Below are 24,833 nucleotides of genomic sequence, written 5' to 3'. Positions count from 1 at the left end.
GTGGTATAAGAAAACATGATAGAGCAAAGACTTCCAAACCCACTGTTATTGACCTTTGTTTCTTTGGATATATTTTAAAGAATAAGAACTACAGTATTTCACCCTTTCACCTATCAAAATAAAGAAAGTGCTCCACCACCTCAATAATGCAAAAAAGTTACTCTCCACCCTAAAAAATGGATTTATGACAAACAAACAAAAGTGACAGCGTGACTTCACTACATCACTTTCAACACCATTTCACAGAGCTTTCATTGCCTCCACCCACTAAACGTCACATCTCTGCTGCTCAGCTGTCAAAGCAAAATCCGCCTGTATTTCACTTTGTTAGGTCTCCAAGCAGGGCAACATTGTCGCAATTACGACAGCACCTGAAGGCAGCAGTGAGATCCACAAACTCTATCAGTGAGAGTGCAGGTTTGGAAAAAACGTTATTTAGCTTTCGTTTGTCATGTTAGATTTTCCAGAGTAGTTGTCTTTTAATCTTGAACTTTTAAGAAGAGTCAGCAAGGGTTTTCTTTTCTTCTTTATTTGAATGTTTTTTAATTCCATCGTGAGTGGCCCGGTGTCACACATGGCTCCCCGGGCGGTCTGGCTCTTGGTCGCGCTGTCCTGTGTGCTCACTGTGTGCTCCTGCTGGGCTTATACCTGTCCGGCCATCTGTCGCTGCAGCGCCGACACTTTTCAGTGCAGCAGAGACACTCAGCTGGCCACCCGGGCAGGAGCAACATCCGTGCCTCGACTGTAAGTAGGCTAACCCAACTTCCATAGTGTCCATAGTAGCCAGTCTCGTTTAAAATCTTTGTTATCTACCCACCGAGGGTTGAGATAGCTATTTTACCCTGAACACGTCAGTGTCCCTGTCGTACTTTATGGACTTGGCTTTCTTTTGGAACTTATTTTTATTTCCCTCACTGTCACATTAACATTAATGTTTTGACACGTGGTTAAACGTATTACAGGATTGATCATAAGTGTCATTTAGAAGGATAACCCGAGGAGACATGTCTGCCTTTTGCAATTTTGTTTTATTTCAACAACTTTACCTATGAATGTTACAGACGGCTCACTCATCTGACCTTGAAAGAAGTCCCCACTCATGCATTCAAGGAGCTGATCAACATTACAATAATGTAAGTTCTTATTTTTTCTTACATGTTTTTGTTGAGTGAAGAAATATACTGTAGGTGTCTTAATGTCACATTAAATTGTGGTTTAACTTGGAATATGAGATACTTGGCCTTGACAGATCATACAAGCAAAGGGGAATGCTGACAATTAAAACTTGAGCGAACTGTTTTAAAGTTACATACATTTTACCTGATAAACACAGTTTGTTTGTTGTATGTTTCCAGTCTTGAAATATGACTGGAATATGATGATTCTGGACATAAAACTCACATTTGACTGACCCTAAATAAACATTTATGCTAATAACATTGTCAGTAATATGAATGTGTGTGGGTGAACATACTGCAAACAAATCCACTGGGAAGAAATGTAATGTCTAGGACAGAAAAAGGACCTTTTCTCTATAGGCCTCCATGAGTCCATGGCAACTTTACAGTTAAAATATACTTCCCCTGTAGCGCCACCTATTGTCCTGTGTGTGCAGAGCATTTGCAGTATGTCCAATTAGGATTTCAAACAACACTATAAAGATTCTCCCTCATCAAGGTCATAGTTAGGCATTAACCTTCCTTGGCTTGATTTTAACCAAATATGTGGGAGTATATTGTAGCACCAGTAGGAAATAGAGAAAGAGAGTTTCTACAGGACATGTACGTGCGTCCACCTGTCTCTTGACACCTCAGAACAGATTTAAACAATGGGTGCAATTTCACATTTTCAGTGTGATTTTTATGTCCTTTAAAAGAATAATATTAGGATAAACATAATAACTCTATGTGGCAATGACTACTATATTATTTTCAGAAAGAAGGCTTGGAAATAAAAATGGGGTGCGTATTGATATTTAGTCATTTTGATATCTGAAACACTATTTGGGGGAGGAGGAATTCTGTCATGAGCCAATGAACTCTGAACTAATAAAGACTCAACTATTACATCAGATATGTCCCAGCTGTTTGTATCTTGACCAGGCACAATAACAGCAACAGTGAACATTTGTTGATGACTATTCATTATTTCCTAACATAATTACATTTCACTTTGATGTCTTGCTCTGGAGATTTTGAAGATTCAGTTGTCAGTTATTATAAAGTTTCATCCACATGCACAAGTCATCACATTTCGAACAGGTTTAGGATTACGCTTGAACGCCTTTTCTGTTCTTACAGCATTACACTTCATTCTACAAGAGCAGCCTTTAGCTATGTGTCCCATTCAGACATTCAGTCATTAAGAATCAACAAAAAGGTGAAAGGTGAATTTGTCATCAATTCTGGATATTCTTTGCTTGATATTCTTTGTGATGATCATGATCTATTTAAAAGAGCAATATGTGTCCGTTAAAAACTGAAAATTGTCGAACAAAAAAAAACAAAAAACACCATAAATACCACCAGCTAAATGGAGCTGTACCTTGGGTCTGGATTACATGTCAGTAAAATCCATTTAAAACTGATAGATCTTCATCTTAATCGCTGATTAATTTGGTCTCATCTTTATCATGTTTACAGCTACTAAATACTCAAGTCCTAAAGCCATAACATTAGCCTGAATTGTTTTAGTGTATGGGTTTCACCATGTAATTAATATATCATGAACAGTTAATGAGAAGATAACATTTGTTAGCTTTTGGTGAAACCATTTTCAAATGGGGCTGGATTGTGTCGAGTGTGTTCAATTTGCTGTCTCTGCTCCTCAGGGACAAGGTCTTGTCAATTCCGAATACTTACAGTACTTCCACGCGATAGGTTCGTTATGTCTGGATTTTTTCTCTATCACAAAACAGTTGATAGTGATATAATACATTAAAGTTTACATGAGGTTACAGTCCTAACGCTGTGAGACTTCATCTTTTCAGCATGCTGGCCAATAAAACCTGTGTCAAAGCAGAGTGACATGAGGAGCTCTGTGTTTCAGATGATGCAAACTGGAAGCACAGCAGCACAGCTTCATCTAGATGACCATGTGAAAAAGCTTTTTACAAGCTGTAAGTGGTAATTATGACACTATACATAATGCAATCAGAGGAGGGGGTAAAAGAACAAAATTTTAAGCAGTACAGATGGAGTCATTTAATTGTTTCTTTGTATGAAATGGAAGCAGAGTGACATTAACCCAAGAAAAGTGTCGGCTGATTATAGCAGAATGAGAGTCTTAAAACGATGATTACAAAAAGAAGATGGAGTGTAGCTCAGAAAAGGAAGCCAGCCTCCATCAGAAAACAAAGTGCTCAAGGGCAAATCAAGAAGTCTTGTTGACTTTGTTTGTCTCTGAAGGTCTTTGTTTAGTCCTCCTTAAACATTTTCACTTAGTCTTCTTGGCCTAGATGCATCCTTGATGTATGTTTGGAGCTTTTCCAAACATGAGGTGAAGCGTGTGTGTGTTTGTGTTTGTGTGTGTGTGTGTGTGTGTGTGTGTGTGTGTAGTACCCTAGAAGTATGAATTGTTGTTGGTGGTATTTTAATATTTCCCTCATGGTTTGCATCCCAATATCAATCAACTCTGTCCTATTTCTAAGAGAAGTGCATTAAAAGTAAGGAAAGAAATCCATAACTTGTGTCATAAATGTATGGTGGTAAATCAATGTCAATATCATTGGAAATGCACAGACTATGAGTCACAAATGTATATTACAATTTGTAAACACAAAACACAATCCACAAATATATTTCAAATCCACAAAAATCTCATGATCCACAAATAGAAATCAGTGACTTGTACTTGAATACCAGAACTTGAATGAATGCAAAATGATTTATCTGCTTGTCTGGTTAATATTATACAGTCCCCACCAAAAGTATTGGAACGGTAAGGCAAATTCCTTTGTTTTTGTTGTTCCCTGAAGACATTTGAGTTTAAGATCAAAAGATGAGTATGAGACAAGAGTTCAGAATTTCAGCTTTCATTTCCTGGTATTTACATCTAGATGTGTTTAACAACTCAGGAAATATCACCCTTTGTTTGAACCCACCCATTTTTCAAGTGAGCAAAACTATTGGAACATGTGACTGACAGATGTTACTTGTAGCCCAGGTGTTGCCTTTTAGGTTGATTGTCCAAATTAAATAGCTCTGCATGACTAGTCTAAGTTTTCATCCTTGGTTCAAACCTATAAAGACTGCATTTCCTGTTAAAGAGGATAAACCAACATGAAGACCAGAGAGCTGTCTATGGGAGAAAAGCAAGCCATTGTCAAGCTGAGAAAAGAAGGAAAATCGACCAGGGGTGCGTTTCCTGTACAACCACGGAAGGTTGCATTAAACTATCTTGGTACGATGCATCGTTAAACTAACAAACATCTGAAATACGACTGTTTCCAAAACTATTGTACCTTGTTGGTACCACCGTGGTTTGAACTAACTTAGATTGAACCAATGTAGTTTGAACATGCTTCCAGGTGTGTTCGTCTGACTTTCACAGCACGAAACTCACATATATCACACATATTTATTATGCCTAAATATGTCAGTTGTGACCGATATTAAGTGACATTATTATGCTAACTTATTATTTAGGCTTTTCATAGCATAGTCGTACCGGCAATAACAAGAAAATCAACAATGGTACTGAAATCAACAATATAAATAACATATAACCTAATAATTTTATTTTGCCTTCATATAGGCTAAGAAAAAATTTAAAACTATTAGCGATTACAAGACATTTAGTAAAATAGGTTTAATCTGCAAGTATCACTTTAACACTATTATGAATCCCTTGGCTGCAAACAAAATTTAGGTCTTGAGAATAGCTACGTGCGATAAGTAGCTGAGTGTCTGAATGTTCTATATAGAGACAGAAGCTGGTTCGACTCGTGAGTTCATCAATCTTTGTTATAATGGCAGCTAAAGCTCTCAGGGATTCATTCATTACAGTACTTTCATGAATTTATGCATGTTTGTAATCAAGACTAGAGAACATCCATCTTCCTTAGAGGCCTGGAAATGTATACATGAAAGTAATATTATATAAGTATATATAAAGTGTTGTCTTTACATTCTCTGTTTTGTCCTTTAACCTTTGTACTGGGTGACATATTATTAAATAAAGTTATTGTGAACAGATGGGTAATCTGTGAGAAAAACACCTGCTGTTTTTAGATGGTCTACTCTAAGATAGGCCTACTTAGTACTGAAATAATGCAGCCCTACCCATGACCCAACAAATACATCTAAAAGTACTTTTACAACTACATTGAAAAAATTCCCTGCTTAAAACACATTAAATCCACCTCCTAACACTGCATTTTCTGTTACCTGTGACGTAGTCACTGTGAACTAAGCTTCTAACCACAGATCAGGAGCTGTAGTTCAAGCTATGCAACTTATCGACAGTTGGTACGAACATTTGTCGGAACTATGGTTTCGGGGAACATCTGCGTTGCTTAACGATGGTTCATTCCATGTAAGTTACCAACTTTGTTACCTCCATAGTTCGAACTAGGGTTTTGGGAAACAGTTGCGTCGCAACTGCATAGTTCCAACCATAGTAAGTTGCTACCGTAGTTAGCAATGATGCTTTTGGGAAACGCACCCCAGAGCCATTGGACAAATATTGGGCATAGCAAGCACAACAATTTGGAATGTCCTGAAAAAGAAAGAAACTACTGGTGTACTGAGCAACAGACGTCAAACAGGTCGGCCAAGGAAAACAACAGTAGTTGATGACAGAAATATTGTGAGACCTGTGAAGAAAACCCCCAAAACATCAGTAAGTGACATCACCAACGACCTCCACAGTGCAGGGTGAAGGTATCACAATCCACTGTTGGAAGAAGACTCAGAGAGCAGAAATATAGAGGCCACACCACAAGATGCAAACCACTCATCAGCAGGAACAATTGGAAGGCAAGACTGAAATTTGCAAAGAAGTACAGAGATGAGCCGCTAAAGTTCTGCAACACAATCTTATGGACTGATGAGACCAAGATTAATCTCTACCAAAGTGTGGAGAAAGAAAGGAGCTGCTTATGATCTGAAGCATACAAGCTCATCTGTGAAGCATGGTGGCGGTAACGTCATGGCTGCTTCTGGAACAGGCTCATTAATATTTATTGATGATGGTAGCAGCGGAATCAATTCAGAAGTGGACAGAAACATTTTGTCTGCCAATTTACGCAAAAATACATTGAAACTAATCGGGAGGAAGTTTATCATGCAGCAGGACAATGACCCAAAGCACACTGCCAACAAAACAAACAACTTCATCAGGGGAAAAAAGTGGAAGTTTTCAGACTGGCCAAGTCAATCACCTGACCTTAACCCAATAGAGCATGCATTTCAACTCCTTAAGAGGAGACTGAAGGGAGAAACACCCCGAAACAAACAAAAACTGAAAGAAGCTGCAGTAAAAGCCTTGAATAGCATCACAAATGAAGAATGCAACAGTTTGGTGATGTAGATGGGTCGCAGGCCCATTATTGCAAGCACGGGTTATGCCACCAAATATTAAATGTTATTTACTTTAAGATTTTTGTTCCTTTACTTTTGCTCACCTAAGAATGCTGTGGTCTAATACAAACGGTGATATGTCCTGAGTTGTCTAACACATCTAGATGTGAACACCAGGAAATAAAAGATGAAATTCTGAACTCTTGTTTCAGACTCATCTGTTGATCTTAAACCCAAATGTCTTCAGTGAACAACAAAAACAAAGGAATTTTCCTTACCATTCCAATACGGTGACGGTGTATGCAGATCGTTTCACGTTTGTTTGCGAATTTTAAAACTTCTCTTTTTATGTTTTACAAATCACTCTTTACAATTTGTATTTTCCAACGACTATTTCTGTGCAAGTGTCAAATCTGTGTTTGCAGATTGCAGTGTATTTGTGGGTTGGATTTGTCTACAAATCATTTTGACAGTTTTACCATGGAGAGTGTGAATATGATCCACAAATGTAGTCAGCCAATCAGGGGCATTCCTTGCTAATAATAGACTACTATGCTCTAAACTCTGTGATTTCATTTTCTCTGTGATAACATTCTCCACTAGGGAAAAACTCCCCTTTGCTTTGACGTGCCCTCAACTAGTGAACAAATACTGGGGTCCTGTCAAATGAGTTCTGACTAATGCACTGGAGCGATCCTAAGAATCAACTATTATAGTCCAACAACCTTACTACGTTTCACTGGTGTTCAATATGGTTGCTGCTCAGGACAATAAGGACATCCAGCAAGTGATGAGACTTTAGTTTTACTAAAAATTACATATTTGCTAGGTTGATCTTAGACATTTCAGGAGAAATTTGTTAATAGGCTCTTGTTAATCCATTGTGTGATGTGAAGCCATTTCTTTGTGCCATAGTGAGATCTCCCAGAGCGACTGCATCACAAAGATACAGAGACACGCCTTCCTTTCCCTTCGCAGCCTGACTCAAATGTAAGTGACACTTTACCTTCCACTGCACCTCAGATTCAAACTGCACTATGAAAGTAATTATTCATTTGAACAGCTGGTGTGTGTGTGTTGCATTTCACCTAAGTTTCACAGGATTAGTCTCTTAATTACAAAGCAACGTGTTTAATCCTTGACTTTCAGTGCGGCTGATGTGTAAATGTTCTATGCTGTGTTTGTTGACAGCCACTGACAACAATAATGATACTTCTCCTCATTTTCATTCCCGCAGTTCAGTGCAGAATATCAACAGTCTGAGGGTTATTGAAAAAGAGGCCTTCACTGACCTGCCCAAGCTGGAATATTTGTAAGTCCTCCTGTTTTACATTATCCCTGTGTTATCGCAGGTGGCTTTGTCTTTACCATCTCCTGTTAAGCATCAGCATGTTAGCATTGTCATTGTGAGCCTGTTAGCATGTTGACGTTCGCAGTTAGCTAAGTACAGCCTCACAGCAGTATAATGTAGCATGGCTGTAGACTTAAGAGTCTTGCTATTGGATTATTGTTTGGCTTTTGTATCAATTTTGTGTATGTTTTCCTATTGAGTTGTAAGTTAAGTGAGGCTATACATGCTTACACATCAAATAAGTACAAATGAGTTGGGGGGAAAAAAGCCAATAGCAAAACTGTCTGGGCGAAATAAAAGAGGAATGTTAAGGGGTTAAAGGCCAATGATGCCATCAGGGTTATCTTGAGTAAGGCTTGAAATTTCAAATATGGAATAAAAAAACCCAAACTGGGAGCATGGAGTTTGAAACACTAAAATCTAAAAGTCGGGTTGTGTCTGCTTTCTTGCTGCCACCTTCAAACCACTGGCAGTCTTGTGTCTTGAACAGTTTGTTTGAGGCTACAGATCTCCTCTTATGACCTCTATGTTCTAGGCAAAAGATACCCATCTGAACATACAGTACGTTACATACTGTATATATCTAGCATTCATTGCTACAAGGTAAATGTAAAGGAACATATCAAAGGTTACAAGCAGACACTGACATGATGTGATGAACCACATCTATGCGGGAATGTTTTTCAAAACTGCTTCATGAAATTTCTCTTACCATCTGAGACAGTCTGCAACTCTGTGATATTTTGTTTGCACAGATTTGTTCTTATCTGCTTATGATCATCTGTCTCTGCTGCTCGTCTTCACAGGAGCATCTCGAACACAGGGGTGATACACTTCCCAGACTTCACAACTATCTCTTCCCTGGCGCCAAATATTATCCTGTAAGTAATCGCATTTAAAAATAGTGAGTTTCTAAACAGGATTAGTGTCTTTCTGCGTGTGCAAAACTGTGTGTTGTTCTTGGTGTAACTCTAAGGGGAACCCAAATTGATTATTCTGAGCCTAGTTTTACTTTTATCTATCAATGTCATGATGCCACCGACACTGCCGCAAATCCTGAAACTGGGTCACAGTTCATTTAACTGCTATTAATATACATAATTTTGTCTAACTGATAATTTAGCCAAACACCCCAAATGAATGTTAACTCCTCTGTGTACAGAGAAATGGCAGACAACATGAGGATCGACGTCATTCCTGCGAATTCTTTCCAGGGTATCACAGAGGAATATGTTGAAATGTGAGTAAAGGAGCCATATTTCTTTTGTTACCTCATTATCAGAGCTAGAAGCAACAATTTGTCACCATTTGTTAAGAATGTGTTGCAAAGATGTGTCTCAATATGCTTATGTAATTGGATGTTCAGTTCTCTGACCTTGATGCTTCTGACAGCAAACAACAAAATGTATAACATTGTGTCCTTGACAGGAACCTCATTAGAAACAGCTTCAAAGAAATCAAATCTCATGCATTCAATGGAACCAAGCTCAACACACTGTAAGCATTTTGATAATTAAAAGACTTTCCCTTCATACTAAGCTAACAACAGCATAACAGTCTGATACGGTATGTTGCTGTTGTTCAGGTTTTTCCTTTTTCTAATCATAAAAACTGAGTGTACCACTAAACAAACGTTATGTAAGACTAAACAGAGATTGGATGCCCCATTGTTTTCTTACTCTGCCCTGTACCGTTGAATGTTGATGGGGACGAGATATGTGCAGACACCCTGCAGTCTAAAAATAATGCTCATCTTCCTCAGTGTCAAGTTGAGAAAACAAAAAGTAGATGAAAAAGGGGTTTGGGGCATTGTTGGCCATTAATGTGTCATCTTACATTTCATTTCATATTGCATGTTAACTGCAGAACTACAGTTTGGACTGGAAGTCACTTGTGTTTCAGTTGTTTTTTTGTCTTTTGTAGAATTTTGAGAGACAACAGGTATCTCAGTTACATCCAAGAAGACGCTTTTGAAGGAGCCACAGGTCCAAGTCTTCTGTAAGTAGTACCAAGAAAATTATCATTTATTTAAAGCTGCGAGAATCAATATTTTAACATTTAAAGCTAGCAGCTAAACAGCTTTTTTATCTCAGGTGGAGAGCAAAACAGAGCTAAACATACAGTGAGTTGAGTGGTACCAGGTGACTAAAAATGCTGATGTTGCTCCACACCTTGTTCCACTGCCCCAAACTGTTTACAAAAGTAACTATCAAAAAAATACTCCATTACACGTAAAACTCAATTTGTCATGCAGAATATCCCCTTTCACAGTGTTACTTTTTATGTATTGGCATAAAGTATTGCCTTTTTAGAAAATGTTTATTATAGGAAAGTAGAGTTAATGTGTTCATGTGTAATTTTGATGTAGTTCATCATTACTGTTTCTATTGAAACTCCTCATATTTTATCAACTAAATATATGTTGAATGTAAAAGCTTCAGTAACTACAAACTATATCTGTCAAAAGTAGTAGAGTAAAAAATAAAATTTTCCTGTGAAATGTATTCAAATGGAGAAGTATAAAAAGAAATACTCAAGTAAAATACTTGTACCCAAAAATTGTTCTTGAGTAAATGTACTTGGTTGAAAATGAATCAGCCCCTAAAAAGTTCAGGTTTCACAGATACAAGATTGAAATCCAAAAGCAGCAAATTTACGATAGTGACAAAGTTAATATGGGAGAGGACAATCATACATTCTCTATCTGCTACATCAACAGCATTAAGGTGGCCAAATTTGAATTGGGTCAGTAAGCAAGATAAATATTCATAACAATGTTTATCATTTTATTGTATAAACATTAGGCCAGTGACAGCCTGTCTGTGTAAACAACCAACAAGGCAAGTGGGGCTTCTGAATACTGATTAGTTAGCAAATAGCCCAGTCGGCGGAGAATACAGCTTGCAAGGTCTCTGATTACAAGCAATCCTACATTATAGATAAGAAATTTCCTCTAATCTTGGTATTATTATTATTTGTAGTATTCACTGACACGCAGGAATGCTAGCGGTCTTCCTTTTGCTTGTGCAGGGTTCATTGTAGTACCTCTGGATAGTTTCAGATTTGATGAATGTCAGGTTAAATGAGGGATGAAAGTATGTTAATTGTGTTCGATGTTCAATATTCATTGTGCTTGGAATAAAATGTGTCCTCATTAAATGTCAGTAACTACATCCTCTATTCTGTGTCATAGGGCATTTTGTTGTGAATGAGCATCTCTTTAGAAAAACAGTGCGATTTACTCATTGGATGGTGCATATGAAAACACTGTAAATTGGCTGATTTGCCTGAAACAGCATTCCATCAGCAAAATCTAACATGGTGGCTCTTCTTGTGGGAAAAACTGGCTTTGTAAACCTCCGACTAAATTTAAAATGTGACATACCAGACATGACTGGCCAAAACTGATTTAGTGGCTTGTGGTAGTCCAATGCCTTAGTAAAACACTGAATGTTCTAGTTATTTGACTGACCGTCACTGAAATATATCTCTACGTGTGTGATTCAGGGATGTTTCCTCCACAGCTCTGAGTTCCCTCCCCCCTAAAGGGTTAAGGCAGGTGAGGTTTCTGAAAGCCAGCTCTGCCTTTGCTCTGAAGGCCCTCCCGCCACTGGAGAGCCTGGCTGAGCTGCTGGAGGCCGAGCTCACGTACCCTAGCCACTGCTGTGCCTTCCACACATGGCGTCGAAAACAAAGGTAACCGACAACTGCTGCCAGAGATGTAACAAATCCATTCACATCTGCATAAAGAACAAGAGCTCTGTCAAATGAATACAGATCATCAGCAGCATGGTAATTAGCTGTGGAGTTTATTGACATTTTCTGTGGTCTAACATTTCCCCTCTTTTTTTTTTTTTTATTTAAAGGGAAAGTGCCTTAAAGAACTTCACAAAGCTGTGCGATCTCAGCGAAACTGAAACGTAAGCTACTTCACTGGGGACTTAGGGACAGTACAAAAGTTACTGGGGGGGGGGGGGTAAAAAGTAAGACATTAATATTTTCTCTGAACCCTCCCCTTAACTTAGAAAATGTATAATACACTCCCCCAGTATCTCAAACATAACGATATTCAAGTGTACAAAGGATTTAAGATGGAGCACCCCCAAAATTTAACCAAAGGAGTGGAATTAGCAAATGGCAAAATTATGGGAAAAAAATACTTATGTCTGTTTACTGAATGTTTCAGCCGTTCTTCAGCCGCAAAAGCTGCAACTGTCACTTGACATGACACTTCATAGTTTTTGATTTTACTGTAGTTAAAAATAACAAACTCTCCGGAGATATTTAGTTTCTCAAAACTGACATGTTGATCCTATTTGTTTCAAGATGATTTTGATGAGAAAAATAAACTCCTAATACAGGGACATGTTTGCAGTCCTCATATGGCCTGTGACGCAAACAGAAGCCATCGTTTTGATGTAAATATTTGATCTTAAACACAGTTTATTTTCATCAGTAATCTTCAAACATTCTGTGTATTCCTTAGAGAGCCCACTGCAGATGGTGTGAATCTTTTTGACGACATCAACTTTCAGTATCCAGACCTGGAATTTAATTGTCTGAACAACCCCTTCGTCAAGTGCACGCCAAAGCCAGATGCTTTTAACCCTTGTGAGGACCTGCTGGGCTTTCCATTCCTGCGCTGTCTCACCTGGATAATTACAGTTTTCGCTGTGGCTGGTAACCTGGCTGTTCTTGTCATCCTGCTAATTAGCCACCATAAGCTGACCATCTCCAGGTTTCTCATGTGTAACCTGGCCTTCGCCGACCTGTGCATGGGGCTCTACCTGATGCTCATCGCCTTCATGGACTACTACTCCCGTCACAAGTACTATAACCACGCCACAGACTGGCAGACAGGGCATGGATGTGGCATAGCCGGGTTTTTGACTGTGTTTTCCAGCGAGCTCTCAGTATACACACTGACAGTGATTAGCCTAGAACGCTGGCACACCATCACCAATGCCATGCATGTCAACAAGAGGCTCCGGATGCAACATGTGACCGCCATGATGGGGGCAGGGTGGGGGCTCTCTCTGCTGGTTTCCCTGCTCCCTCTAGTGGGGGTCAGCAGTTACAGCAAAGTGAGCATCTGTCTGCCCATGGACATCGACACACCGGCCTCTCAGGTTTATGTGGTGGCTGTGCTCATTTTCAACGTTGTTGCTTTCCTGGTGGTTTGCTACTGTTACATCTGCATATTTCTGAGCGTCCACAACCCAGAGCACTCTACCCATCATGGAGACACTAAGATTGCCAAACGCATGGCTGTGCTCATTTTCACAGACTTTTTGTGCATGGCACCGATCTCCTTCTTTGCCATCTCAGCAGCCCTGCGCATGCCACTCATAACCGTGTCTAACTCAAAGATCCTGCTCATCCTTTTTTATCCCATCAACTCCCTCTGCAACCCTTTCTTGTACACCCTCTTCACACGGGCTTTCAGGAAGGACGTGCGCCTGCTGCTGAGCCGCTGCGGCTGCTGCCATGCCAACACTGACTTCTACAGGTCACAGACTCTGGCTTCGCACCTCAACTCTACCCAGAAAACGTCCACCAGAAAACATCACTCGCATAGCTTCTATGCCTATCACATTAAGATGAAGGGTTGCTTTCTAAACAAGGGAGCCACATGACCATCAACATAGAGAATTGTATTATGAACTTGAAGACAGCATCTGCTGTCTCGCTAAAAATGCATTTCTTCAAACTTTAGGTCAGGTTGAAGAGACTGCTCGTCTTGTACATGGCAGGCGTCAGACCAGATTTGATCTAGGTTAGTTTATAAAGTGTACCACATTACCTGAAACTCTCAAAGTGGCAGGTGGATGGAGCAGGATTGGGGATTAAATAAAACACCAGTTTGTTTGCAAAGCTATCCTAAAGAATTGATGGTCATCAAGATATATAAAACAGCACTTGTGTATGGTGTTGTGACAACCAGATATTTGGTTCTATTAAAGATCAACAGGTAGAAAGTCTTTATTATCCTATCCTTAGAAAGGCTGAGATTTTGAGTTTGAATTAATAAAAAGTAAATATAATCAAATGGAAGTCTTTGTTTTAGCTCATCCGACATCAGTTTTAGTGCCATCTACTGGGTTGTTGTACTCAGGAGACATTTGGACACACTTGAAGACTGCACACATGTCAGAGCAGCCAAGGGACTCAGTTAAAGCTGCAGCCTGGTCTTTGAGAATATTACTGCTGTTCAAAATGTCCTGGATTTTCACAATGACATTTTAATAAAAGAAAAAAAAAGGTGTTCAATTACTCACGCTAACCAACTGTTTCCCCATATAACAGCTGTCGAGACTAACATACCAGGATATACAGTATAGTCCCATGCCAAACCTCCACTTGTATACATATGTTCAGAACACATACCCGAATATGGATTTACCTGGGATGCTTTACCTTTCCAAAAACAGCACTCAGCATCTCATCTGAGAAACTTATTAAGAAGCTCGTATTTACTTTGGTTGACAATGTATTTCTGAAACTGAACATACAAATGCTGGACAGAGAGTCCCTTCAGTGCATCATGTCCAACACATAACTGTGGAAAATGACATGTGGCATTTACATAAGGACATCAGGTTCTGGTGGTGCCACAGATCCTCCTTCTGTGACCATTTATATAGAAGATGTGCTCATTGACTCAGCTGCATACCGTTTAACCCCCCCCCCTTTGTTTTGATTGAATCATTTTTAGAATGAACAAGTAATTTGCAGATATCCTGTTTCGTCTACTCAGAATGAACTTACAACCCCTTGTGGGGGTTCTGACTCCCAGACTGGGAACCACTGCTATAAAGTACACTCTGCGCTAATGTGCACACTACACTATTTAGGATGCAATATTTGAAGCTGGTATACAAGAAAATTAATTTTACAATGTTACACACCAGGCCTGCACCAAAGAATGTTACTAAAATTGCGACAACACTGTCAATGTCAAAATGAAAACTTTTCAAGGATTTGTCACTGATTTTTTTTGTGAGTTGTTGCTGAAGCTGCCACACCACCCTGCATATTTTTCCCCCAGCTGTGAGTAAATACTTGAGTGTCTATCCAAACTACAGTCAAACATACATCAATTTTAGTGTCCATGCTGGCATTTTATGTGTTTGGTTTCAATAGTTTGAATTATTCTTATATGACAACAAGGCAACACTGGCTTTGTACAGGGTTGCACAGAAAGAAAAAAAGGTTTATTAAATGCAGCACAACAGTGCACCTCAGTGTGTTTTAAGCAAGATTAAAGGCAAGACATTACAATGTTTGAAAATCAAATAGCACATTACGAACCTTCAAAGCAACATAATCACGACAGAAGAATACACAGTCCAGGTCAAATAATGTTTTGCTCCACTAATAAAGTAAACTATTCTCCGCACAATATTATACAACATAAATTCATGTTGTTTGCCTTAGATTGGATTCAAATGCAACACTAAGTAATTGGTAGTAAATGACTTGCAGTATTGCTCTGATAATTACATAATGCAAAAAACTAAAACAGAAGTATCAGTGATTTTGGACAGTGGTGTTTTAAACAGCCTGCTCCGTGAGCTAAATTACAGGTCTAAATTCACTGATTGTTTTGCCCTTTCAAATCCTTTTTTTCCCCCTTCTTTCAACACGATTATCTGATGTATGCAAGAAATCTAAAGCTCATTACCACTCGGCTTCCCCAACAGCTTTAGAGAACACATAGTCCCTGCCTCCATAGCACATTACTCCATCTTTCAAATGAAACTTCCAGCGGTTCTTACTGCGGTGGATCTGCAACAGAAAGGAAATATTACAATGTTAACAGTCAGTATTCATCACAGGCAAATGATGGCCAGGAGAGAGACAAAATGTTCTTACTTTGTCATACTGGCAAACGATTACATTGTCAGTGTCAAAGAGATCGGGGATGTCCTGCTCAATCACGTCATCACCTGAATTCAAAGGATCCTAATCAATAGGAAGGGTGGTGTGGGAAACAAACTGTTAAAATGAGCCAAGTCATGTTTTTTTTTTTTGACTGAGAAATGTATTTTCTAGGAAAAGAGGGAACAAATCAACAGGAGTTTTCCCCCTACTGAGATGTTTTAGTGACAAAAAATAAAACAATTCATATCAGGCTCGGTCTCTCTCTCTCTCACCTCTTCCTCTGCATTAACGAGATCATCTGCCCCCTCGCCGTCGCTGCTGGAGGAGATGCTGTTGCCGTCACTGCTGCCATCTCCTTCCTGCAGAGCCTTTATGGCCTCTGCATTGATTATACCCAGAAAGTCATTTTCTTCCAGGGGAACTCCCTCTTCCTCCTCAATGTCAGAGTTGTCAGCAGGACCATCCAGCTGAACGATGTCTGACAGCTGGCTGTAGCTATAATCCAGGTCCAGCTTGGAAGCGAGAAGAAACATGACAGTTATGCCAGGATAATATTTAGAAAAACTTAAGTTGGAGTGGGACTAACTGCTGTGGTAAGATTTCTAGAGAGAGATTCTTTCAAGTTTGCACACCTGAATTGGCTTAAGTTGGTGGCACAGCAGTCTGTTTTGCTGTTACAGTACAGTGTGATGAAAAAAGCCCCAAAAATGCTGGATCCTACACTTAATGTCCTTCAATAAACTACAACACCACCTAGATTTTGTAACACCAGTTGAGTGCCCTTTAAAGGAATAGTCCGACATTTTGGGAAATACTTTCATTTGCTTTCTTGAGGTAGATGAAAAGATAGATACCACTTTATGTCTGTCTAGTAAATATAAAGCTACAGCCAGCAGCTTAGCACAAAGCTAACTGGAAATGATGTGCAAAAGCTTTCACAAAAATATGAGCCCAGTCAGCCACATGGTGGCGCTGTAATTAAGGCTTAAAAATGCAACATTTGAAAGGCCACACCCCTCACACCATAAGTCTAGAAATTCATCACACAAGTCCAGCTGAATGTTTAACAAAAAAGCCTCAAGGAAGCTTAAGGTCCGCCTACAAATAGGTTATGCGATTTTGAATGTTTTGAAAAACGTGTTTAACATCTTCTCCTAGACCTTCTGATTGCCACCACATTTTTACTGGATCATCACCAAGCTGATCAAAAATTAAATAAATCTTGTCGATAAGTTGGGTGTGGCTCTGGAATTACAGTGAGGAAAATAAGTATTTGAACACCCTGCTATTTTGCAAGTTCTCCCACTTAGAAATCATGGAGGGGTCTGAAATTGTCATCGTAGGTGCATGTCCACTGTGAGAGACATAATCTAAAAAAAAAAATAATCCAGAAATCACAATGTATGATTTTTTCAACTATTTATTTGTATGATACAGCTGCAAATAAGTATTTGAACACCTGTCTATCAGCTAGAATTCTGACTCTCAAAGACCTGTTAGTCTGCCTTCAAAATGTCCACCTCCACTCCATTTATTATCCTAAATTAGATGCACCTGTTTGAGGTCATTAGCTGCATGAAGACACCTGTCCACCCCATACAATCAGTAAGAATCCAACTACTAACATGGCCAAGACCAAAGAGCTGTCCAAAGACACTAGAGACAAAATTGTACACCTCCACAAGGCTGGAAAGGGCTACGGGGAAATTGCCAAGCAGCTTGGTGAAAAAAGGTCCACTGTTGGAGCAATCATTAGAGAATGGAAGAAGCTAAACATGACTGTCAATCTCCCTCGGACTGGGGCTCCATGCAAGATCTCACCTCGTGGGGTCTCAATGATCCTAAGAAAGGTGAGAAATCAGCCCAGAACTACACGGGAGGAGCTGGTCAATGACCTGAAAAGAGCTGGGACCACCGTTTCCAAGGTTACTGTTGGTAATACATTAAGACGTCATGGTTTGAAATCATGCATGGCACGGAAGGTTCCCCTGCTTAAACCAGCACATGTCCAGGCCCGTCTTCAGTTTGCCAATGACCATTTGGATGATCCAGAGGAGTCATGGGAGAAAGTCATGTGGTCAGATGAGACCAAAATAGAACTTTTTGGTCATAATTCCACTAACCGTGTTTGGAGGAAGAAGAATGATGAGTACCATCCCAAGAACACCATCCCTACTGTGAAGCATGGGGGTGGTAGCATCATGCTTTGGGGGTGTTTTTCTGCACATGGGACAGGGCGACTGCACTGTATTAAGGAGAGGATGACCGGAGCCATGTATTGCGAGATTTTGGGGAACAACCTCCTTCCCTCAGTTAGAGCATTGAAGATGGGTCGAGGCTGGGTCTTCCAACATGACAATGACCCGAAGCACACAGCCAGGATAACCAAGGAGTGGCTCTGTAAGAAGCACATCAAGGTTGTGGCGTGGCCTAGCCAGACTCCAGACCTAAACCCAATAGAGAATCTTTGGAGGGAGCTCAAACTCCGTGTTTCTCAGCGACAGCCCAAAAACCTGACTGATCTAAAGAAGATCTGTGTGGAGGAGTGGGCCAAAATCCCTCCTGCAGTGTGTGCAAACCTGGTGAAAAACTACAGGAAACATTTGACCTCTGTAATTGCAAACAAAGGCTACTGTACAAAATATTAACATTGATTTTCTCAGGTGTTCAAATACTTATTTGCCGCTGTATCATACAAATAAATAGTTAAAAAATCATACATTGTGATTTCTGGATATTTTTTTTTAGATTATGTCTCTCACAGTGGACATGCACCTACGATGACAATTTCAGACCCCTCCATGATTTCTAAGTGGGAGAACTTGCAAAATAGCAGGGTGTTCAAATACTTATTTTCCTCACTGTATATGGACAAATCAGCAACCATTGGGCCAATCATCACAATTTGTCCTCATGAGTGACCGACATACCCTGAAAGTTTCATTCAAATCAACCTCTAGGGAGCGCAATAAATGCATAATAACTGGACGTGGAATGATACAAAGCTCTCAAGGTCTGGATACTGAAAGTTGATGTCGTCAAAAAGATTCACACCATCTGCAGTGGGCTCTCTAAGGAATACACAGAATGTTTGAAGATTACTGATGAGCAAGAGGTGTTTGAAGGCAGATTTTCTTACCTTTAGACAGAGCCAGGGTAGCCCCCGCGCCATTTCCAGTGTTTTGCTAATCAGTTGCTGGCTCCAGCTGCATATTTAGTTGTATTCATTTTCTCTCAGCAAGAAGGCAAATTAGTGTATTCCCCAAAATCTGGAACTATTAATTTCACAATACACATCTGTGCCTACTTCTGTTTTTAGTATTTGCATAAAATATTCTTTTCAAATTACCCCAAGGACAGCCTCAGACTGGTTGTCAGTCTTAGCAGGCACTAGACTCCTAGCCCTTTCTGCTTTCTCTCTCTCCTCCTCGATCACTTCTTTCAGGATGTCGTCAATGTCTCTGGTCTTTGACGCCCGAGTCAAAGCCTCCTCCGTGCTGATCTGGAAGTCTAATAGCTGACTGCAGGGTGAGGAATTCATACTGAGGTTCACAGGTTCAGGTTGTGGACTCAGCTCGTTCTTTTCCGGCGTGAGCTCTGGCAATTGGGCCCCCTGAAGCTGCAAGGTCTCAGCAGCAGGAACTTGAGGCTTCTGGGGGAGACTGCTCTGCTGACCGGGGGGTAAACTGGAGTTTGGATGTGGCGGCTTTGTGACAGAAGTAGCTGGAACAGACGATGGCTCAACCTCCTGAGGATGGACAGTGTTTGGTGGGACTGCAGCTGACTGAGGGCCAGGCGCTTCTCTCCACTCAGTGACTTTCTGTGTGGGTTGAGATACAGGTTGCTGACCTGCTGGGGCCTGAGTAACCACAACAGGAACGTTGACCTTGTAAAGTTGACCTTAGTGAGACAAAAGGGAGGAGCACTATATATTACAGCCTAATATTACTTGCTAAAAAACTAAAACAGATGTAGGCACATAACAGGTAAAGTCATTGTGTACCAGAAGCTGTTTGTAGAGTGACTCCAGCTGGTATCTGCACAGGGTAAGATAACCCAGCAGGGAGAGAAAAAGTAGCAAGTGTCTCTGAGTTGTTCTGCAATGAAACATCATAACAGGTAACATGTCAGACAAATGAAGTGAATGTGACTGTGGAGGCAAAAAATAACCATAATAATCTGAATCTCTTAAGGAACTGCACACCCAACTGTGACATTTAACCACTGGTGAATACTTATGGTTGACATTTAAATGCTCCTAATGTATAGCAGTTAATTATACTATGACAACCATCTAGCTGAATTTGTGTGGTGTGAATATTTCCAGGAGCTCATTTCATGTGGTGCAATATCAAAAACTTCACTTAACGTATTTCTTTTTTAGGGTTCAAACAAATTCAGGATAGAAAACAATTCTGACACCAAAATGATGAAATATTTAAACTTAAAATATCCACCAGGCAACCAAGAATAAAAATCAAGCCTGAATGTAATTTATCAGACAGGTTAGACACAAATCCGATTGGAGCAACTTAATTTTCTTCTCTTTTTTTTTAAAACTTGACTTTGCTTTTAGATCAGAATTTAAATAAATTAAAATCATTGAACTGTAAAAAAAATTAGAATAAAATTTGTGAAATTACACCACTTTAAAACGAACTTCTGGACAGAGTTAAAACCACAAAGACAGATGGATTATTTTCAAATTGAAATATTTCAATGGTATAAATTCAATGGTATTTAATTTACATTACGTATTCAGTAGAGGTTAAATTTAATAGTAAGAAATCCAGTTGCTTTACAGATTCAAATTATTGACTTTATTGCTTTCATATGTGCCCCTCATGTGATGTGCTACAAATCTTGATGACACTTGCCTTGATTGGGAAACGGTGAATATTCTGACTTGCAGGGATCACAACTGAGCCTGAGAGCAAAAAAATCAGAGCAGAGCAGGTGATGCAAAAATTAGAAGAGTGGGCTGTCTGTGACTTACAGTACAGTGCGCCCTCTATACACATTCATACCACAAACATGTTTATTTTGTCAGAACCAGTTAATTTCAAGCAGGACTGCGTTACCTGTGAGTTCATGATTAGTCTGACTGTAGTTGGCGGGGAGCTGCAGCACAAAGTTGGATGAGTTGATATTGTTTTTCCTAAAGTCTTCCATTGCTTTTGACTGCATCATCTTTGACTCCCAAAGCTGCACATCAGAAGACACAGCAGTCTGTCTTCCTGGTATGGTGCATACTTCCTCACTAGATGATCTAACTTTGCTGTAACTGACAACTTGAGTCAAAATGTGCATTATATGTAGTTTTTAAAAAGTGAAGCGGGTTCAGTAGAATATAACTCACGTGTCTTAAATCGTCCAGGACCCTGTCTTCAAGCCCTTCATCCATGAACAGCTCCCTCATACTCTCAATCACATCATCAATTATGGACAAGTAGAGTTTGGCCTGCAGTTGTTTACAAAAACTGTAAATCAGAAACTGTTGAGCTGCTTGTGGCACATGTACCAAATTCTAGTGGTGCGTCGTCCAAAGAACGTTTCGTTCATTTGACCTAATCTTGTATATGACTCAGGAGGAACGAGTAGTCTGAGGGAGTAATTCGTACATTTAGTCTTGGACTCTTGGACTCGTTCACTCGTCACAAAGCAATTGCATGAGCTCCGTTAGCACCAGTGCTTGAAGTGGGGAAAAAAAAAATAGATGCCAGTCCTCCCCATTAGGCCTAAATACAAAGTAAAATGTTAGTATAATATTAACATATTTACAGGCCACACTTTATTTGGATAGTCTGTCTGCCTGTCATTCATTCATTTTGTGCAAGAAATATGCTCTACATGGTCATTAGTCTCTGATTTGTCCACCCCCAGAAGACTTTGGGCATTAAACACTTAGTTTCTGTACCAATTTATGGTGGAAATGTCTTTTTTTATGTGAAGGGAAACTACGGTGGCAGGTGACAATTCCATATATATATATAAATATAGTGGAATATAATGCAGTACTGAGCAGCTTGTTGTTTAAGCTTAAGATACTTTTTTGGACAATGCACATTTGTTTCTTCATTTCAGTTGCATTGCATGTTTTCTTATTGTGCATTGCGTCATTTGTTATTTAACATTTCTTGTTGCCGTTTTTGGACAAATGCTTTCAAAAAGTGATGGAGACCTTCTGATTCTGACCTGTCCCCAGCGAGAAGGACACCTATCTGTCTATCTTATCTACCTATCTTTTAAATGTCTGCCCCATCCAGGCTGATTGGTCGGTTCACGAAAAGTGACATTGACGAGCTACTTTCAGCACACAGCTGCTTAAAAGGCACCGAGCTTCTCTTCTCCCTCGTCTCTCTCCGCCACAGACGAGAATGTGAGCGTCACGTAGCGCCCAGAGAACTTGATATGGAGAGGGCAGAGGAGAGTACCAGCAGCTTGGGAAAATGTCCCGGTACGCCAAAGAGTGAAATGTCGAGGTGCCGGTGTTCTGTCGATTTATGCTACCTATCGAGATGTGCTACTTAGGGGTTCTGCGCATGTGTATGACCCACAAGCGTGATTTGTTTCCACGCCCATAAATCTGTGCAACCTTGCTGTTGGGAATGCCGTCTAGAAAGTGGCTGATCGTTAGTAACGTCAAAAAAATGAATATGCTACCCATGATATCTTAAATAAAGATAGCATAATATAGTATTTGAACATGCTCCCCATCTCCGTACAGTACACATGGAGTGAGTAGTGGTGCAATATAAAATGATTCTGTGTTGGGAGCATTATTTGATAGATGGATATTAGTTATCAGAATACGCTACCCCTGAAATGATGTAATATAATCAAAAAACAGAATATGTCAATACTGTGAGAGTTATAACTTTATGAGATTGGAAAAAGGAAAACATAAGCTAGCATTTTTCGATAGGGCAGAGCGACTCCATAGTCTCTGCTGTCGATTTGCGCTACGGTAGCATTTTTCGACAAGGCAGCATAGCTCGTCAGAACACCGGTACTGCGTACCGTCCCACTTAAAGCACTGGTTACCACAGGAAACAGAAGTGATTAGCCTAGTTCATGACTCTCAACTGTAGGTCTCTAGGTTTGGTTTGAGTCTTTCATTTGTCACGTGAGCTCGGCTACGGTGGAGCAGGAATGAAGTATTTGTTCACCACTCATATGTGTCCTCCTCAGAGTCTTTTGTTCATTCGGCAGTCTGAGTTACTGCCTGCGCCGGAGAATGAGAGGCAAGTCGGTTGTCGGTAGCAGTTAATGGACTGACACGATCTATTTAGTTAATTATGTGACACTTAATAAAGCATAACGTGAACGAACGAAATGACTCAAAATCATTAGTTCATTTTAATTAACGATATTTGAAGATTCGAATCTGTCAAGAATTGACTTCCCCATGTTCCCCATTACTCTTCACTTTGCATTTAAGTCAGTGTTAATGGAATAAAATGTTTTCTGGGCAGACTTCTTACAGGGACAAAAACATTGTTGATGTTACTGCTAATACTAGGTGGTGTTAACACAGAGCTAACGTTTACATGTGACCTAACGTTAATTGGTAGATTTCTGGATGAGAATTTGCTTGACACACATGATGAATTAAACATCACTGAGCTAGTCCAAGTAAATAGCTCGAGGCTCAGAATAAATTGCCTATATTTGAATAGAAACTGTGCTTTCATTTATTAGGCTACTTGACTTATATACAGGCCAACACACACCAAATAGCTTTGCTGTTAGTTAGCTTCTAGCAAAAAGGAAGCTAAGGCTATTAGTTAGCCTCTAACAACACTAGCTGAAAAGCAGCTTTGCTTACCACTGGGCCTGTGTTGGTCAGCATGATTCAAGGCAAAAGTAACTGTGGTCCGGTAACAATGGACTTTGGAAACATACAGTTAACAGTGATGAAGTCAGATTGTTTTGCCCGGAACGTGTGCACACACAGGTGAAGGTAATCAAGCTTCACAGTGGAATGTGATTGGAGCAGAGACCTTCAGGGTTTGCGATGGACTGGCGACCTGTCCAGGGTGTACCCCGCCTTTCGCCCGATGCCGGCTGGGATTGGCTCCAGGCCCCCGCGACCCTGTGCGCAGGATGAACTGTTGACGATGGTTGGATGGATGGATGGATGGACCTTCAGGCCTCTCAAGTCTCACGCATTGATTTCAACCATACAGTCTATGGTCTGATCAGTCAATATCTGTCAGTAATATAAATTAAAAAAAAATCATTATTAGTCAGAATACCCTACCCCTGAAATCAAAAACAGAATATGTCATAAAATACTGTGAGAGTTATACCTTCATGGGATTGAAAAAGGGAACACATAAGGTAGCATTTTTCGATAGGGCAGAGCGACTGGATAGTCTCTGCTATCGATTTGCGCTATGGTAGCATTTTTCAACAAGGCAGCATTGATCGTCAGAACACCGGGTCGCTTGTGCGTCTTCGGACGAACTTCAGCTTCTGGTGGGGAAAACGGAGACTTTTATTCCTCTTCTGTGCTTCAAGGAGACCTGGCTGTCTGAACTGATACCGGACTCCGGGCTGCAGCTAGGCTTCCAACTCTCCGGCAAAACAAAAGGTGGAGGTGTCTGTTTCTATATTAACAATGGCTGGTGTACCGACGTGACAGTGATTCAGCAGCACTGTTCTCCTAATCTGGAATTTCTTATCATTAACTGTAAACCGTTTTACTCCCCCCGTGAGTTTGCTTCATTCACTGGTCAGTGTTTACATCTCGCCGCACGCCAACATTCAGGATACACAGAGCATGCTGGCCGACCGGATACTGTGTGGAACAGACAAACCCAGACTCCCTTGTTGTTGTTCGGTGACTTTAACGGGAAATCTCAGCCAAATACAGACAGTTTATAAAGTGTCCAACCAGAGAGGGGAACACTTTGGATCACTGCTACACCACAGTTAGCAGTGCCTATCACGCCGTCACACACTCTGATCATGTGATGGTCCATCTGATTCCTGCTTACAGGTAAAAACTAAAGCTCTGTAAACCTGTTGTGAGGACATCAAAGAAGTGGACTAGTGAAGCTGTTGAGGACCTC

General features: G+C 40.1%; 2 protein-coding genes across 3 annotated transcripts; one reads left to right on the top strand and one right to left on the bottom strand.

Moving 5' to 3' along the window:
* Positions 1–344: 344 nt before the first annotated feature.
* Positions 345–14,852, top strand: LOC119917516 (lutropin-choriogonadotropic hormone receptor-like). Its single transcript, XM_038737877.1, has 11 exons — positions 345–744; positions 1,062–1,133; positions 7,437–7,511; positions 7,759–7,833; positions 8,679–8,753; positions 9,035–9,112; positions 9,301–9,369; positions 9,796–9,870; positions 11,380–11,568; positions 11,739–11,792; positions 12,359–14,852. Exons 1-11 carry the CDS (start codon positions 536–538, stop codon positions 13,506–13,508), a joined length of 2,121 nt encoding a protein of 706 aa, XP_038593805.1. The 5' UTR covers positions 345–535; the 3' UTR covers positions 13,509–14,852.
* A 205-nt stretch (positions 14,853–15,057) lies between these two features.
* Positions 15,058–23,688, bottom strand: gtf2a1l (general transcription factor IIA, 1-like). 2 transcript variants are annotated; one of them, XM_038737878.1, is made up of 9 exons: positions 23,585–23,688; positions 21,116–21,217; positions 20,838–20,961; positions 20,634–20,683; positions 19,760–19,853; positions 19,106–19,656; positions 16,029–16,268; positions 15,748–15,837; positions 15,058–15,660 (listed from the first exon to the last, which is right to left on the bottom strand). In XM_038737878.1, the coding sequence occupies exons 1-9, from the start codon at positions 23,606–23,608 to the stop codon at positions 15,553–15,555; spliced, it is 1,383 nt and encodes a 460-aa protein (XP_038593806.1). In that variant the 5' UTR covers positions 23,609–23,688; the 3' UTR covers positions 15,058–15,552. The 2 variants fall into 2 exon arrangements, with proteins under 2 accessions (XP_038593806.1, XP_038593807.1); XM_038737879.1 differs by lacking the exon at positions 23,585–23,688 and adding an exon at positions 21,378–21,494.
* Between the last annotated feature and the right edge of the window lie 1,145 nt (positions 23,689–24,833).

The sequence above is a fragment of the Micropterus salmoides genome, unplaced genomic scaffold, assembly GCF_014851395.1.
Source record: "Micropterus salmoides isolate LMB-PRFRI ecotype aquatic unplaced genomic scaffold, ASM1485139v1 Ms_hic_scaffold_22, whole genome shotgun sequence".
Classification (NCBI taxonomy): Eukaryota; Metazoa; Chordata; class Actinopteri; order Centrarchiformes; family Centrarchidae; genus Micropterus; species Micropterus salmoides.
Note: the sequence above shows the minus strand (reverse complement) of the source record. Positions and strands in the feature narration are given on the sequence as shown.